The sequence below is a fragment of the Astatotilapia calliptera genome, chromosome 15, assembly GCF_900246225.1.
Source record: "Astatotilapia calliptera chromosome 15, fAstCal1.2, whole genome shotgun sequence".
In the NCBI taxonomy this organism is placed as follows: domain Eukaryota; kingdom Metazoa; phylum Chordata; class Actinopteri; order Cichliformes; family Cichlidae; genus Astatotilapia; species Astatotilapia calliptera.
Window position 1 is genome coordinate 7,742,997 of NC_039316.1, and position 17,840 is coordinate 7,760,836.

At 39.8% G+C, this 17,840-nt stretch overlaps 1 protein-coding gene across 1 annotated transcript; it reads right to left on the minus strand.

Moving 5' to 3' along the window:
- Positions 1-4,655: 4,655 nt before the first annotated feature.
- On the minus strand, positions 4,656-17,032 carry LOC113006793 (transforming growth factor beta-3-like). The gene is made up of 7 exons (XM_026142975.1): positions 16,009-17,032; positions 11,993-12,156; positions 9,860-9,989; positions 9,637-9,744; positions 8,868-9,033; positions 8,523-8,676; positions 4,656-6,460 (listed from the first exon to the last, which is right to left on the minus strand). The coding sequence occupies exons 1-7, from the start codon at positions 16,352-16,354 to the stop codon at positions 6,302-6,304; spliced, it is 1,227 nt and encodes a 408-aa protein (XP_025998760.1). The 5' UTR covers positions 16,355-17,032; the 3' UTR covers positions 4,656-6,301.
- Positions 17,033-17,840: the final 808 nt, after the last annotated feature.

Here is a 17,840-nt window from a genome sequence, read left to right on the forward strand (position 1 = left end):
AACAAACACCTCACACAAGGAAGTATGAGATGGCCATTTTTATTTTGTCACCTTATATTTCCTTGTGTCCTCTCTCTCCTTTGGTTACTGGGAAATTGTTCCCCAAACAGGAAGCATAAGCAGGGACCTTGGTCCATAAGCACAATTTCTCCCCATATCCATGCTACATATGGAACTAGTCACGCTTCTGACCTGATGTGCTGCTTTGGAGGTGCTTGAAAGTCTGGATGACTCCCTGCCCTGTGCATACTGGTTTTTGCCTTCAGTGTTTTTGTTTTGTTTTTTCCATCCAGGGCTACTGTCCATCTAAATTGTAGAGCATGTACTCCTGTTATAGAGTTATCATTTGTAGAAGGAAGATTATGTTTCTTTCTTCTAAACCTTATGGTGTAGTTTAAGGGAAAATGGCCATTTTGAGTAATTCTCACTTCTTCACTCCTCAGAGAAGCGAGTTTTGTGTAATGGTGTGTGCTAATTTTAAAGGGCGTGCAAATTATAATGTCACACTGTCTGTCTTCCTACAGTTTGCTTCCCTCCTCTCTTTGTCTCTCCTCTCTCCTATTATTGGAATACTGTCACGGAAACGCACACTCTGCTGTAATATAATGCTGTAGTTTGATCCAGACCTCCCATTCATTTGTTTAGCTATAAAGGTCTATGAAGTTGATACATGTTTACATATTTGTTCACCCCTTCACTCTTTTCCAGTAACTATGGCTGCTGGCTTGACTCGTGCATGTATGTGTGTATGTGTGTGTATGTATATGTGTGTGTGTGTGTGTGTGTGTGTGTGTGTGTGTGTGTGTGTGTGTGTGTGTGTGTGTGTGTGTGTGTGTGTGTGTGTGTGTGTGTGTGTTCTTCCCATCGCTGAATTACACAACTCTTTCCACCCTGGGGCCTGAGAACTAGTCTGATGTGACCTGATGATTTTATTGCAGCAGCAGTCTATTTTGACTCTTTCTCTCTAGCTCTCTCCCTCACACACACACACACACACACACACACACACACACACACACACTACTTTCCCTCTGTCTCTCACTTCCCCCTCTAATTTTTTTTTCTACCTCCACATCTGTTAATCTGCTCAGGGAATAGCAGCACAGTTTTCCAAACCTCTGTGCATTTACGTGTCATGCAATTCATCATTGGTAAGTCTTGGATGAGCACAAGTTCTGAGAAAGTCAGACTTCAACCCAGAAAAGGACCCTGAACTCAAATCAGATTATGGTTTGCTCATCCAGCCAGTAGCCGAGAACTTGAAATAGGTTTATTGCAGGTTTGGGTTTGAGGTGGTCAGCTTTCCTCAAAGAGAAGCAAACAATGTTCTTATCTACACCTTCGAACATAAAAGATGAAAGTCAAGGCTTAGCAGAATCCAGATACATCAGGTTTTTTTCAGTGATTTTCGAAAGACTTACCCAATTAAAATGAAGAAGCCACAAGAAATATTATTACCTGTGAAGTTTCTTGTGTTGGATCCATTTAGCTAGTGAACCAATGAAAGACTATTATTTGTTGTTATTACCAGGCTGCTGCTCATATTGTCGATGGCAACAAATTCAACTGTGGTTCCTTGCCAACTCTTTCACTGAAGTAGACGCTTTAGTGTATTTCCTTCATGTGTTTCAGTGTCTGACTGTGCTCAACAATGTGGCTCGCCACTACGTGGCCCTAAATGAGCCCTTGCTTGAATAAGAAGACACAAGCAAAGGTGCCACCTCTGTTAGGAAACGCCTTATCGTGGCTAACTCCGCAGCTCATTCCATTAAACTGACATGAGAAAAAGATACTCGGATATTTTACTCTTCCTGGGAGTCCGCTGGTTCACTGGTTCTATCCACACACATAAAGAAGTCAAAGAGGTAATCCAGTTGCAGAGCTTTTAATGTATATGTAGCATTTATGTATACTGAAGCAATAAGAGCCCTGATTTTTGTGATACTGAATTTTTTTCACAGGGCCAAACTGCGGACTTGTACACAAGTAAGTAACATGTCGTCTGCTGGCTTTCGTTGATGGTTGAAAGTCACTCATGCATGGGGCACAGCCGCTCTGTACCAGTAATGTGTGTTGTTGGTACAGGGCTGTCTGTAAACCCATTAAAGCCTCGACCCCTGTTTTTAGACCTTGTCATGCCCTCTGGTCTTTGTGTTTCCATCAATGTGCTTCATTTCTGATTAATTGTGACAGGGAACAATAATGGGCACGTAGAGAAACGGAATTCTTTCTGGCTACTTGTCAGTCCGTATTAGCTCAACCAACAACCCCTCCAATCGGTGTAACCCATTAGCAGAGCTGACATAAAAAATATAAGCAACCTCTGATCACCCAGTCTTTAGACAAGCAACTAAACATTTGGTAATGAGCCATCAATAACACCAACTTTTGGGTAAGAATTGCACAAGATCTGCCTGTTGTTCTTTTTCATTCATTTTACTCCATAGTGTGTCTGATATGCCAGTTACTAATGCTAATACAATCTTAAACGTTTACGTGTACATTTCCCACTTTATAATTGTGTCTTCAAAATTGTAATTAATAGTATAGTAAAGTAGTAGTAAAGTAAGTTAATTATTCTTAGATTTAACTATTTAATAAATCATTATCAAACTCTTACAGATGACAAAGTAAGAACAGCCAGAGTCATGCAGCCACTGGGGAAGCCTGTGTGGGGACTATGCACATACACAGCACTGAAGTAATATCCAGTGATTATTAGTATTATTAGTAACAATTTCTATCATATGTCTTTTAAAGAGCCTATTTCCACTGTAATAATCTTCTGAGTTTTATCAGCAAATTTAAAACTGTGTTGACATGGCCACATAAGTAAATAGTGAGAGTGAGTGACCCAAGATAATTACCCTAATGTACAGTGCTGCTCAAAAGACTTTCATATCATTTTTTAAATTGGTCTCGAGCAGAGCTAAAGTTCCCCAACATTTTTTAAGGTCTTTCAATTTTTTTCTTTGGACATTTGCTGCTTTTACACCTTTTTCCCTTGTTTGTTTGTCAAGGTATTTAACACTGACCTGTGAGTCATTAGAGTATTTAAAAAATCACCTAACTCAAGGAATGAACCAGTTTGTGTCTACACACCACAGACAACTTAGAAAAGAACAATTTTTAAAATGTATCTATATGTTTTGTTATTAGCATTGTGTTGCAAGCACATGGAATTTGTTCTCATTTCTCTTTAACTGAATCTAAAAAAAAAAAAAAGATAGCACCGCTTGACTGGCATAAATAGTATTTTTGCACTAACCAGCTGATTAACAAAAAGTTATTTGCTGAAAACCTGACATATCTCGGTATGGTGTGCAGCATGTTCTTAAAAACAATTAAAGAAACTGAGCAAGTGGAGATAAAAAGAAAAAGTTGGCCTTAAAAAACTATCACAGATGACAGTATCTGAAAATCATTTCCTTAAGAAATAGGAAAAAATGGAAGGATGGCTATCAAGAAGCCATTCCTAGAGAAAGAAAATATGGAGAAAAGGCTAAGATATGATACATTACACAAGAACTTGACTGGAAATCAGTGGCAGCAGGTCTGATTAAATTTGCAATCAATATGTATCGAGGAGGTCGAGGTTTAACAATGAGTTTCTACAGTCATCTGTAAAACATGGGAGAGGCTCTGTCATGGTTTGGAGCTGCATTTCAGACAGTGGTGTTGGAGATCTTGTCAAAATTGATGGAATTATGAACACAAAAAAGTACCATAAGATTTTGATCCAGCATGTTATACCACCTGCAAAGTATCAGATTGGCAGCGGCTTTGTTACCTGGATAGAAAGAGCACACAAACGAACACTATCAGTCATGGATTGACCTTCCCAGAACTTGGATGTTAATAATAATTGAAGCAGTGGGATCATCTTGACAGAGAACAAGAAGCCAAGGCAGCCAACATCCAAAGAATGTCTTTCAAGTAGTCTGGAGAAATATTCCTGAAGACTCCTTAAAGAAATGACAAGAAAGCTTGACTAAGAGAGTTCAGGCTGTGTTGAATAAAAAAGGGTTTTATATCAAATAATGTTTTTGTGTGTTTCGATACCTTGTTGCACCTATGTCCTATTTTCCTAGTAAACTACAAAGAAATAAGGGGTGGCGTGTGACTTTTACACAGTACTGCAAGTAATAGCATGAGCTTAGGCACCGCTGTAAAAAGTGTCTGGCTCTACTACTGAAAGCAAGTATCAAACTCTGAGGAGAACACATACCTAGGTATGAGGCGGTACTGAATGTAATATGCCTTTTTTTCAGTTTTTTTGCGTGATTTATGCTATCCATTTTATGAAAAACAAGGAAATAAAGAGATGCCTGTGCAGTAATACGCTCTTAAAATAAGAGTAATTGCTTTTTGCCTGGGAAAGCTGTTAAGCAGTAACCCCTGAGAAACTTGAATTTATCACTCTGGTTTAAAAAAAAAAGAAAAGGCTGTGCATGCGCCTGCAGGAAACAGGTGGGGTTGGTGAGATTCAAGAAAGAAAAATGATGTTTGCATGGAGCCAAAACATTATGTGAAAATAGCATTTTAAATGACATTTCAATAAGGCAGACAAGAACAGTTCATACATTCATCATCTCCTAATTTGGAGTTAAATGTTTGCACAGATTTGAACGTTACGCTTTAAGAAGGGGCTCATAGACTTTTGCATGATGTCTTTTTAATAACAATCATTTTATCAAACAACATGACTGCCAAAAAAACCAAACAAAAAAACAACAACATGATGTAAATGTCACCTAAAAGCTAGATGACTGCGATTGGGCAAATGTCAAACAGTACAGGGATTCAGAAATGAGTTGGAGAAAATGAGGTCTAACTGTACATCAGGCCACTGTCATGTTATAACTTTTCCTCCACTCCCTCTTCATTTCTGTTCCATTAGGACTTCACACTGTAAGAGAGCACCAAAACAAACAGAGACAGAGCAAAAGGGAATGAAAGACTGCAATGTTTTGGGAAGCCCAGACTGCACATGTAAATTCCTTGTCAGCGGGCTGGAGTGAAGGGTGACAGGTGAGTTGACAGGAGACAAAAGAAATAGAAGAAAACAGCTGCACTAAAAAAATGGCCTTTAGTCAGACAAATAAGGGGATTCCACATAACAGGTTAAACTCCTATATGGACAATAATGTTGCATATTCTTTCTAAATCACAAAGGAAATGTAACAGTACCCACAGTTTAATATAAAACTGTTACACGTCAATCTTCTTCCCAGTTAGTGAAACAATCACTATACGACAAGTTGCATAACAGACTAAATCTGCTATTAATGTAAAAGAAGTCTCATAAAAACCTGTTGCATAACACGTGTTCTTTTCCAGTATATTCTTTGATGTCCCAAAAATAATGTGAACCTGTTAAAGATGAAAACTTCCAGTGAATGGCAGTGTGCTCGTGGCTAGTTTCCATCACAGTTCTTCCCTTCCATACAGGTCCCCTCTTCTTCTTCTTCTTCCATTCGTTTTAATAGATTCACCGAGAAAAAAAAATAAAAACGAGACCATTGCTGCTGGCTGGCCAAAAAAAGAAAAGCTTGGCTCAACCTTCTTTGTTCATTGACTTTCCATTGCAAATCCAGCAGGCATTCTCTCTCAGCTCTCCTTTTCCCTGACCACAGCTATGGCTTTGGATACAGCAGCAAGTCTGTCCTTTCTCCTTTTGTGTTTGAAGATAATGCCCACTGTTTGAAGTGAAGGGAATTTAAGGCAAGTTTAAGGGAAAATTGGGCCTGAAAGAAGAGACCTGTCTATATTTGTGACGACTAACAATGTAAAATCAAGGCTAGATTCAAGAAAGAGTTACACAAAAATACTACAACGTAGCCCTCTTTGAGTAATTATCAATGAAGCAGCTATAGTTAGTTTTTTTGTTGTTTTTATTTTAATTTCTTTCATTTTGTCACAAATAGGTGCCCTTGTCAATCTAGCCTCTAAAGTATGTTGTCCATCCTCACAAATATAGGGGGAAATATTTTAAGCTCAAGTCTTATTTGGGACTATTTTTTTAGTTAGATTCAAATTAAACTACTTTACTTGTCAACCAGAACCAATTGAGGGAAACAATAAAAATTAGTATCAAAATATCAAGTTTGTTTGTTTTGGGGTTTTTTGTTTTTTGAGAAAATCTGCATCGTTAAAAATGTGCCACCTCCTGAGTGGTCTTCAAATCTAAGCCATGAGGCCACAGTTTAAGTATTTGTCACAGCTAAAAGTCCAAAAGTCATGCATGGGTTTGGTCTGTACCGAGTAAAATCCTGCCACACTGCCTCACATTCATGTCCTCTCAGCTACACTTGCAAGACTTGACAATCATGTTGGAGAGTTGCTCCACTTTAGGTGTCCGTCCAGAGTAGTAGAGTATAGTGAGGGGTTCCAGGTCTTGGGGGACACAGCAGGGGGAGGCGGATGCCTCTGGATTCAGAGTGTTGTAGAGGCTCAGCAGCTATTGAATAGGACATAGAAATTAAATAATTATAAAATTCACATTTGTTTTGTGTACCGTGTATCTCTGCTGTCTCTTCCTATGTGATATTACATGGCAGAGACATGGCACACAAAGACTTCTGCGCAGAAATCCATGAGAGAAAGTAGTAACAGCAAAGAGCCTCTGCCCCTCTACCAGAGAGCCAAACATCTGGTTTTTCACAGCCAAACTGGAGAAATATACACTCACTAGCCACTTCATTAGGTACACCTGTTCAACTGCTCATTGACGCCAATATCTAATCAGCCTAACACATGGCGGCAACTCAGTGCATTTAGTCATGTAAACATGGTGACGATGACCTCCTGTTCAAGTTCAAACTGAGCATCAGAATGGGGGAAAAAGGGTGATTTAAGTAACAGTGAACGTGGCATGTTTGTTGGTGCCAGACAGGCTAGTCTGAGTATTTCAGAATGTGCTGGCCGGCAGGGATTTTCCCACCAAACCATTTCTAGGACAATTTTAAAACAATAGTCCGAAAAAGGGAAAAAGAGAAAATAACCAACTCTGGGCAAATATCAGTATGAAAGATGAACATAGCTACAGTGACATCACCCAGTGGTTTGTGAAGTCCTGTTCTGAAGCCTCGTGACGAGGGCTTCCCATGTCGCCACCTTGGTTGCCAAAACTGGACATGACGAGGCTGGGCAGGTCTGACTGCGAAACCAAACGCTTACCGCCTAACAACTTGTGACTGACAACTCGTCAACTCGTAAGCCAATGTCTTTGTGGTTTCATAGCATGCATATGGTGCATGAAACATTGTACGATGTACACTGGCAAAAAACAATAACAATATGAAAAAAGAGTGACTGCAGAGTGACCTACAAGCTTAGCAGAAAAGTGACTATGGAAGTCACGACAGAAAGCTGTTTTCCCATAGACATCTATAGGGCCAGAAGTCTTTTTGCAACCACAACTATTGCCATCTGGTGACGTTCAGATAGAATGCACGTTTAAGACACTTCTGCATTGATGGAGTTTTCCGACCCACAAGGTACGTCCATGTTTTATACATGAACAACGCAAAAAAGCAAAAACACTGTGTTTATATCAGACATCAGTGGAGAATGGCCAGACTGCTTTGAGCTGATAGGAAGGCAGCAGCAATTCAAATAAACCACTTGTTACAACCAAGGTATCTCTCAACATGACAATAAGGTCACTGTACTCTAATGGCTTCCACAGTCACCGGGTCTTAATCCAATAAACCAACTTTGGGATGTGGTGGAATGGGAGATCCACATCATGGATGTGCAGGCGATAAATCTGCAGCAACTGCGTGATGCTGTCATGTCAATATCCACCAAAATGTCAGAGGAAGGTTTCCAGCTCCTTGTTGAATCAGAACTGCGTGCAACCTGATAATAGCAAGGTATAGCTAATGAAGTAGCCCGTGAGTGTATAAAGCATACCTTGTTTACTACTGATGCAAGTGCACAGATGAGGTTCATGATACACACACACACACAAAAAAAACCCCACCATAAAAAATCATGAAAGGAACCAATTTCTGGCTAACATAGCTGTAGCTCTTTTCCTTTCCCCTAAAGTCAACTTTCTTTTGACTGGATGCCCCAGCAGGTGGGGATTCATTCAGTTTACATATCAAATAAAGAATATAGCTCTTTCCCCATGTTTAAATACAGGGCTCAGTCTTGTTAACACAAAACAGCTGCCTGGAGATTCAGTGGCAAAGTGGCTAGAGTTTCTGCTAGAAGAGTTACAGCCCAAGGCATTTTTATTTTAATCAATGCAATACCTATACTCTGACTGTGAAAGATAGCTTTCAGATATATTTATCAGATATATTGATTTGTGATCAAATGGACAAGTTTTTTATATTTTGTTTTTTACACTGTAATTTAAAATACCATGTATAGTTGTAGTGAATATACATATAAAACATTGACATTTATGATGCTTTTTTTTCTGCAATCTACGATGTACTTAAAGGTATTTTTGTTTCTGCTGCTGTAAATTCTACTGTGCAAAACTCCCTCAGCATAATCCCACTTACCGAGCTGTGCGTTGTGTCTGAGCTCCTCAGGTAAGGGCATGGCCCAGAGCAGTAGTTGGCATCGTAACCACTGGGCTCGTGGATCCACTTCCAGTCCAAATCACGGCGGAAATCAATGTGCAGCCGGCGAACACAGCAGCTCTCCTCCGTGTTTCTGTGATGAGGAGGAACAACAAAAACATAGTCAGTCTCAAGAAATGTTTTCAGTGGAACATTTAGGTTCTCTTAATATTTAATTGTTGTATCAAATATTTAAGCTCCTGCACATGAAAGTACCATTAAAACTTGACAGCACTAAGAATAGATTTCTCAAGGACTAGCTAAAACTGGCGTGAATCCCCTTACGAGAAACAGTAGTTTGTGTCCAGCGCTCTCTTGCGTCGGCGTGTTGACTGAGTGTCCAGGCGGTGGGGCGGGATCATCATGAGGATGAGATGAGGGAGATTCTGTTCCATTTTCCTCTTCAAGTGATCCAGATCCAAGCGACTGTGCTCCTCCTCTTCATCAATACCTTGATTATAAACATGATCCAAGTGCACAACTATTAACAACTGTGGAAAAAATCCATCCTTTTTTATCTGAGAAAGACCTTAAATATTATTCACCATAATATAAGAGCACTTGTACTGTATTGCAATTCATCAAATTGAAGCATCTATGCTTAAAAATTATTTCTATGTAAATAACCTTTGATTATTTATCACAATAAAGATGTGATTTGGTTATTACGAAGATTACATTTTCTTTCTTTCTTCCTGTTAGAAGGGAGTTTTTCCTTCCCACTGTCGCCAAAGCGTTTGCTAATCAGGGGTTATATAATTTAGGGGGTTTTCTGTGTTTCCTTTGTGCTATTGTTGGGTCTTTGCCTTGAGGCAACTATTGGTGATTTGGCGCTGTATAAATAAAGGTGTATTGAATTCAATGAAATGTTGCCATGTAAATGTATTGCAGGGATGGTAAGAACTCACACAGAGCATAAAACATGACTTGCACAAACCCCTAGTAGCTATGTCCATCCTATATACTGTTTTTTTGTTTTTTTGTTTGTTTGTTTGTTTGTGTGGGGGGGGGGTATATATAAAAACTGATGTGACAAAATCTCACTGTAGCTCACCTTTAAACTTGACCTCCAGGACCTCACTTTCCTTGTCAATGATGTCGCCATTTGGGCTGAAGGTGTGGCATGGACAGTGGACACTAATTTCCAAACCCATATTAGATCCTGCAATTAAAAAAAGGCAAGCTTTCATTAACCTTAATGGTAATCCTTTATTATTCCTAATGATAACAATTCTGAGTTATTATGAAATGAGGAAATATGGAGATCTCAGGCTCACCTCTCTTCATCAGCCACTCCCGCACTGTTTCGGTCACATCAAAGGAAATCCATTCTGCGGTACCTTTGGTCAGCACATTCTTGGCTCCAATGAAGCGCTGCTTTCTAATGTGTTCATTTCGCCTCACGATCTGTGAAGCAAAAATAAATAGTTGGTCTGAAGCCTTTTTTCTTAACTGTTTTAGTTGTTCTTGTTCTGATTGTTCAATAATAGTGAATCATGTGGAGGAAAGAGTGCATTCAATATATTAATAAACTATGAATACAGAAACTATGAATGCACACACAAATCTGACACTCACACATCTGACTTTCCTCATTCATTTCCCTGCCTAGATTAAAATCTTCACCCTGGAAGGGGTTTTTCAAAAGCTCCAATTTCAGTGACCGTAAAATGACAGTAAAATGCCATTTATGTGTTGGAAAAGGCTAAAAGCTATAGAAAAGCTACATTTATCAAAATACGTGTGTGCACGTAGACGGACTGCAGGCAAGGGGTGTTTTTAAGCTAAATGCAAATTCCCACCTTTGCATAATAAGTCATATCATGTCATAACTGTTCAAATGATGAAGAAGGTTTGAAGTGGCAAAAGACAAAAATGACAAAATATGCATTTCTTACATCAGCCAGACTCAATATGCTAAAATTTAATGGTGCTATATCTTAAACAAAAGATGTATTTTTAATCAACAAAAGGCCAACTCTGCTATTATAACAGCTGTCAGTTACTTTTAGTTAAATTCCCCATTAATGCTGCTTTTCGCAGTGTTCCAGGAGACTGTATTATTGCATTTGATAAAATCAGACTAAACCTTGTCTTTCCATTTTTGTTGGCTTGTATTTGTTTCTTTATAACTAAAGACATGTGGGAATGTGCACAAGATCTATAAATTTACATTTGACTATTTCTGTTATTATTTACTTAACTTTTGGCAAGGTTGCTACAGGTCCCTGGTTTTTCTGTGGAATTTGGCTATTTGGCTAGAACATGCTATAAATACCTCCTCTGTCACCAGAGCAGGATGCAAAAGAGCTTTTTTCTAACCGCTATTAAGTCACTGAACAAGTTATGACCTGTTTATTTATTTATTATTAATTTTATTGACAGACATTCTTTTTTTGTATTTTGCACACATCTAAATTATTCTTTTTTTTTTCTTGTGACCTTCTAATCTAGAGCTTTTTTTCCATAGGTTTTTCACACACTTTTTACTTGTTAATCTGTGGTGTGACAATGAAGTTTAATCTGAATCCATGTTGCAGGTGTTTTTCGGTCAGTGGGTTGGGCAGATCTATTTTTATGAAAATAAAAAGGCAGATTTTAAACAAAATCATTTATTTACACCAAAATCTTACAAAACCAACCACAGAACACAGCATACATGTAAATACCAACATGCCAACCATGTGTATCTAAGCACCTGCACACACACCAGATTGCTATGATGCTTTTAACTGCCAAGATTAATACCAACTCTGGGTACTATGTTAATAGTATATTTTTCTGTCATTTAATTGTGTATCGGTTACTTTGGTGTAGCATTGGGGAGGTCCTTATCAGCAGGAAAAGTTGTAAAAGTTAAGAAGCTACAGTTAAAACTTTTTCACAGTTTCCAAAAACAAAGAGTGGACCGAATTGGAGTCTTTTCTGGGCCAACTCTGGTCCCCAGGCCATATGTTTGACACCCCTATCTTAGATCCTTATAACAGAATATTGCATTAAGGACATTAACTACAATATTCAGTACTAGAGATCTACACATAACTATAATTAAGATCATTATAGACATTTGTAGATGTCTACTACTTGTTCTTCGATAACACTGTCTGTGGCTAACTGTCCCGGTTCTGCAAAGATCTTGCAGGCCTGCTGAACCTTTCAGTTGTTCATCTATTTGTTACCTAGAGCCTAACTGCAATCGAGTTATAATTGTCTATTTTTTGTTAGTTGGAGCCTGAAATAACAATAGAACTGACTAGCTATTTCAAGACCGGTTTCTCAACAGTTCAGAATTGTAGTGGTATTTTTCTTTTGTTTGTTTTTCCTTGTATACAAAGATTACATCCAGAAAAAGTATTTGCGGTCTGCCTTTTATCTAGGTAGAAGGACAAGGAAACGGTACCTTTACGCACCTGGTAGAGCTCAATCCGCTGTTCATTCCTCTTGGCAGTCGAGTTTGGAACTCTCAGCGCTCGAAACTCTGCTCTGAACAGGTTGGTGGCGTTCCTCTCCATGGCGGAGATGTTAAAACGGAAAACCTTAGAAGTAATGCCTTTTGGGCAGTAAGACAGATCGTCTGGAACAAATAGAATAAAACAAATGTTTTGTGAGGGAGCATGCTTAGAAGCATTTTATGTCCGTAGATAGATAAGACAGATGGACCTTGTATAGATAAAGATACACAGTTCAAATCCGATCTTGGCCATAGTGGTTCTGTGGTGTCTGGCACTACGTTTATCACAGTGAACGACTAGTGTTGCTGCACACCTTAATCAGAACTTGTCAGTGTTTCTCTAACACATTTTGTCTATATTTGGTGGAAATGAAAATGTCGTCACTGAAATAGCATTATTTAGATAAGTATGACCTCACCTATCTGGTATCAAAAACCTTCCTATCCTCAGTCCCACTGACAACTTTTTGGACCTGAACCCTTTCTGACCATGATGACTTCTCCACAGCCCAACCTCAGTCCTTGAGACATGCCAGACTCTGTATAAGTACCATGCTATAAAAGGAAATCTTTCCGATGCTTGTTGTCCACACTCTCAACACAGTAATTTGAATGACCTTAAGGCTGCTCTGTGAACCAACTCGAGGCCGTGGCAGGTGTAAATGAAGCAGAAGGCTGCCACAAGACTGACAGGTCAACCTATTACCTCTGAACCCCATCAAAAAGCTAATGTATGTAAATGAGATAAAGCGCGTGATGTCACTGGCCCAGACTCAAATTTTCATTCCACAAAGTCAGCCTCCAAGCACTCTTATGCCTCATGCAGGGAGCACCATTGGCGCTGTGGCTTGTAATCACTGACAGTCTACTGTCTTAAAGGAGTGGTTTGATATTTTGTAAAACTTACATTCCCACTTCCTCGCTGTAGGTTACGTGAGAAACGTGACATCACTGCTATGAATTCCACCCCAAAAAAAAGGATGGCGCGAGCTAACAGCTAGTCACACGTCATTTCATTCTCAAAAAATAATAGGATCTAATGTTGGCAGCTAGATGCAGTATTCTTGGCGTGTGGTAATACATGATGTCATTCACAAGCATGTGCCTATTGTGGAATGATAATAAAATCTGTGGCCACCTTTAATGAATGACAGTACATTCTAAAGTGTAATCAAGGGTAAATAACACAGACCTCTAGAGCGTAATTGGATACAAACAAGTCATGTGACGTTGAAAAGAAAAAACAACTGACACGGTAGAGGTTTGGGAGTATAGTTAATGAATGCATTAACAGGGCCGGATACTGCACCACTGCTCAGTCTTGCTGCTATGCTTTCCAAGTACCCATTTGCATTTGAATTGAAAACAGTCCCTGTGGTCCAGAAAACGTTTTTTCCCCGTAGACCGCCATTATCAAAAGAGACATCTGTAAAACTGTTAAATACGATGGATCAAATTCATGGAGTCTTAGCCACAAAAGTGAGTTTTTATTTCTTGTCTATGGACTGCAGATTGTGGGACAAACCAGTCAGTGGGCAGCTAATGGTGTAACCACAACAACAAAGCTTCACTAAGAGCTACAAAGTGTTCGAGTCACTTTAAGAGGGGTCACAGTGTTTCTACCCAACATTACACAAAACAGTCTCTCAGTAAAACCTTCCCAAGTCTTATCTGCACCTGAATCTAATCTAACTTTAACTGTAGCTTTATCATTACACAAAAGAGATTAGGGGTGCTTTGTAAAAGGTATCCTGGTGATAGGCGTGGCAGATCAAAAAGTGCTTCGTCTGTATGTGTCGAGGGCAATGAAAGCTGATGTAATTTGTTTTTATTTTGAAAGATTTGTTGGAGAGTTTGCCACATCATCATACCTTAAAGAAGATGGGGATTTGTCTCCATCTGTTACATAGATTTTGAGTAAATACATAAAAAACCCTGCATTTTTCTGCAGGAGAAGACATGTTTTAAATTTGCTTGAGTTGTTGATGAACTGGGTTAAAACAGAGGGGACCTTACCCATTTGCTCCCATTGAGGTAAAACTTATGTTTTGAGTTTTGTATGTCTTGTATGAAGAAGTAAACTGGATAAACATGGAGAATACATTGCTTTAAATGTTGTTTTAATCTAAAAGATGTTTGCGTTGCTTTTTTTTTTCCTTTCCTGCAAAATTCAAAAGTGGACCTCAACCAATCTGAAAGTTCATCATCTTTCCTTCTCCATCATATGAAAATCACATTACCCACTCTCAGTTTAGGGGCTGAATGAATACAAGTGGATATACTGGGCATTGACAGAATGCATATTTCCAAGTATGAGATCACACTGGACATATTAAAAAAAACACTGGCATACACATACAACTCTTGTATTTAAGATTTTGTCATCAATCGGCGTGTGTTATTCTGTTTAAACACCAGTGAACAGGACACCGTATATAAATCTTTGTCGTCACATTGTCGTACCTCGAGACCATCCGTGGCTCTCAAATCCAGCTACGAGTCCACCATCTCAAGGCGCCTATTTCCTGGTGTTTTTGTCAAAAACCATTTTGTGAGATTTGAAACAGAACATTGCTGAGGGAAAGTAGGTCTTTTGAGAAACACCTGTTGATTTCAAAGGGACTGTGATGCAATGGTCTTGGCTTTGCTCTAGACCATGAGGCCCGCTTCGCCTCTCGCACACGCACAGCAGTTATCCTATTCTGCTTTTTCGGTAATCCAGACTCAGTCGGACCACATGCCACTTGAATTTCCTTCAAGTGCTGACACATGTCCCTCCAGCACAGGTTTTCCAATTACAGTTCGTAGCTTTTTATTCTATAGAGGAGAAAGTCAAATATGGGTTTAACACATGTAGAGGAAATAATGTGAGCCTAAGCAGTCTTTATGTGTTATTTTAACAAATATTTCACATATAAATTTAAACTCATTTTAAGCCAAGTAATGACTTATTACCTATACCTGCTGGCAATATGAGATGCTGGCATAGTCTTTAGACTTAATTGGGTTTAGGGCTCAGCCTCACACACGGTTTAGTAAAGTTAAACCTGAGCTGTCCTGTATGTGATCTCATTCTCGTGGGCCACCCGCGAGCATAATTAACTAGCCAAGACGGCCAGTGGGGTCACTGCCATCTCAATAGGCAAGTGGGTGGCACCAGCATGAGGGCTACAGAAGAGCCAACTCCTCCCATGCAGAGAAACTCTAAACCAGAAAAGAGTCCTTCTATCCCAGCTAATGGGGAGGTCCTGCTGTCTAGCTTTTCCTGCTCATTTCTGATAACTTTTCCAACTCCTTCTTCTATAGGCATCCCCATCTGCCTGTGCAGATGTCCCTCTCATTTGAACCTGACTGGAAAGGAAATGGGAACATCTGGGATGGGAGACATGAACCATAGAGAGGGGAAAAAAACAAAGCGAATAAGAGTGGAGTCAGGAGTGGGAGGAGAGTGGCCTTCCTGGAACACAGGTTCAGACATAAAACAGGTTGGCGAGCACAAAAGAAATAAAGCACATCATTCACAAGGGCACTGCTTTCTGTTCGCCTTTTAGTTTTACAAAAATTCAGAGAAGAGTTTTATACAATTAAACATTAATCTGCCAAAGGGGAATTTGTTTTTTCTATGTTTGCGATGATTATGTGACACTAACCAGTTACCAGCACAAACACTAAAAAAGAGGATTTAGTTTGTAAAAGAGAGGACGGCTTGAATGGAGTTAAACGTGGAATATAAAAATATATATATTATAATAAAAATAATATCATAAAATTGAGAGAGTCTTTTGCCAGCTAGAAATTTTATCAATCTAAAACTGTCAATGAAACGGAATTACATAATTGCTGTTTTGAGTCTTGTGCCGCTGGGTTTAGGCGTACACTCTTCGTTTGATGCGTAATTACGCACTATGGACACGTTGGTGGCTGGCACAAGTTGGAGAAAGACAGCTTGGCTGTCTGAAAAAGTGCGATACTTACTGTTCTCCGGCGGTCCGTTGTCCATGTTGAATTTGTATATCTCTTTGGCATAGTACTCTGTCTCTGTGTTGTCTTGACCGCAACTCTGCTGCCGATCCCTCCCCAACTCCTCCAGTAGCTCCTTGGTGCTGTTATACAACGCTTGGATTTGATAGGGGATTTTACTCGGTCCAAGGGATTGTGGAGGACTAGTCAGCCGAAGTTTGCTCAAAATTTGACCCCGTATCGCCTCGACCCTCTTCCTTTTCACATGGTCAATATCCACAGTGGCACAAGTTGACAGGGATGAGCTCAAAGTTGCGCAGTTGAGGAGGATGACAAACAGTAAAGCCTTGCCCAAATGCATCTTTCTCTCTGCATTTGTTCGCTCGATGGTTGAAATGTGTGGAGGACTACCAGGGTCCGTGTCAACTATCCGTCAAAATCACAGTCCTGTGACCTATGGTTCTTCTTGTGCTTCTCTAAACTTCCCTTGGAAACTAATGCTTAAAAACTCCTCGCTTGATTCGTTTTCTTGTCCCCTTCGCCTGCGGAAATCCAATTTTGTGTTCGCCCATTAGACACAACTCAATTCAAAGTCCCGAAAAAGACGCTCTCCCACATATATGAAACTGATCCGTAGAAACAAGCAATCTGGTCTTTTGCATACTTGTACTCACTCCAGCAGATTTATCCGGTAGCCTGGCACACTTCTCCTCTAAGTCTGTATCACTTAAATGTGGAGCCGCCTTATTGTCTCAGAGGAGGCAGACCGCAGGTTGTCCCGTTAACGAGGTATATGCGACTCTGAGCGGTCGGTATGGCCTCACATGAGCTTTATAGCGGTCGTTTCTGACGTTTTGATGGAGGAGGGTCCCCGGGAGCGCCCAAAACGTAAGCGGGCAGTGAATGCAACGCTCCAGTCATCAACTCTGACATAATAAGCAAGTTTCACGGGCAGGCCCATCAAACAGCAGGGACAATTTAAGCTCCAGCCCACATTTGTTTGTTTACGAAGGTATTTGAAGTGGTGTTCAGGTCTGGTCTTGTGGTCCCCGTTTGTGTGAGTGTGAGTTCGCGTGTGTCTTTATAGTCGTACGTCGCTGTAAATTATAACCGTGTTGAAATCTCAGTTGGTGCGTCTTCTGATTGTCTGCTGTCGTATGCCCCCTAGTGGCAAGTTGTACCACTTGCAGTTGCCAATTTTGTTTCCCCAACAAATTGCTCAAAGAGCCTTACACTTGAAAAGGATGTAATACTGTGTGGTGTTTATTGTCCAGATACAAACGTTTGGTGTTGTCTTTCCCTCTAAACAGCCCCGGAGGAAAGTTGTGGTAGCAGCTTTAACAATGGCAATAAATAGAGGTCACAAAGTTTACACATAAAAAAATCCATAAAGATAACAAGTGATAATTCACTGTTGGGTATTTTTGTATGTGTTTGTTTTGCTCTGTTGTCTGATGTTGGAGTCTTTCCACAAAGACCAGCACAAAACAGGGCAGCGGTTGTTGTCCAAGGTTGCACTCAGATTACATAGATCCTTTTGAAACGTCACTTTCAGGCAACGTGATTACATTACTGTTGAAAAGAACCAAAGTTTCCTCGCTGTCAGCGCAGATTTTCCCATGCCCTCTGCAAACCGCCATCCACACAGAATTTTTTTTTTGTTTTTGTGCTGATGTCTGAAGGCCTTGGAAGCCTGTAAGTTATTATATATTTACAGCCCCCCACCTCCACCCCTCACCCAGCTTGTTTTATCTCTTTTCATAGAGCATATTCACATTTCTCAGACCTATTTTAAGTCGAAGCTCAGTCAGACACTGGAGGCCCCGTACCCAAACATGGCATTTCGC

What these genes read in the sequence shown, in the direction of transcription:
- LOC113006793 (XM_026142975.1), bottom strand. Translation starts at nt 16,354, where the DNA reads ATGCATTTGGGCAAGGCTTTACTGTTTGTCATCCTCCTCAACTGCGCA. An exon ending in GGAGTGGCTGATGAAGAGAG is followed by an intron (nt 9,745 to 9,859) that starts GTGAGCCTGAGA and finishes TTTTAATTGCAG; the next exon opens with GATCTAATATGGGTTTGGAA. An exon ending in GACACAAACTACTGTTTCTC is followed by an intron (nt 8,677 to 8,867) that starts GTAAGGGGATTC and finishes TCCTCATCACAG; the next exon opens with AAACACGGAGGAGAGCTGCT.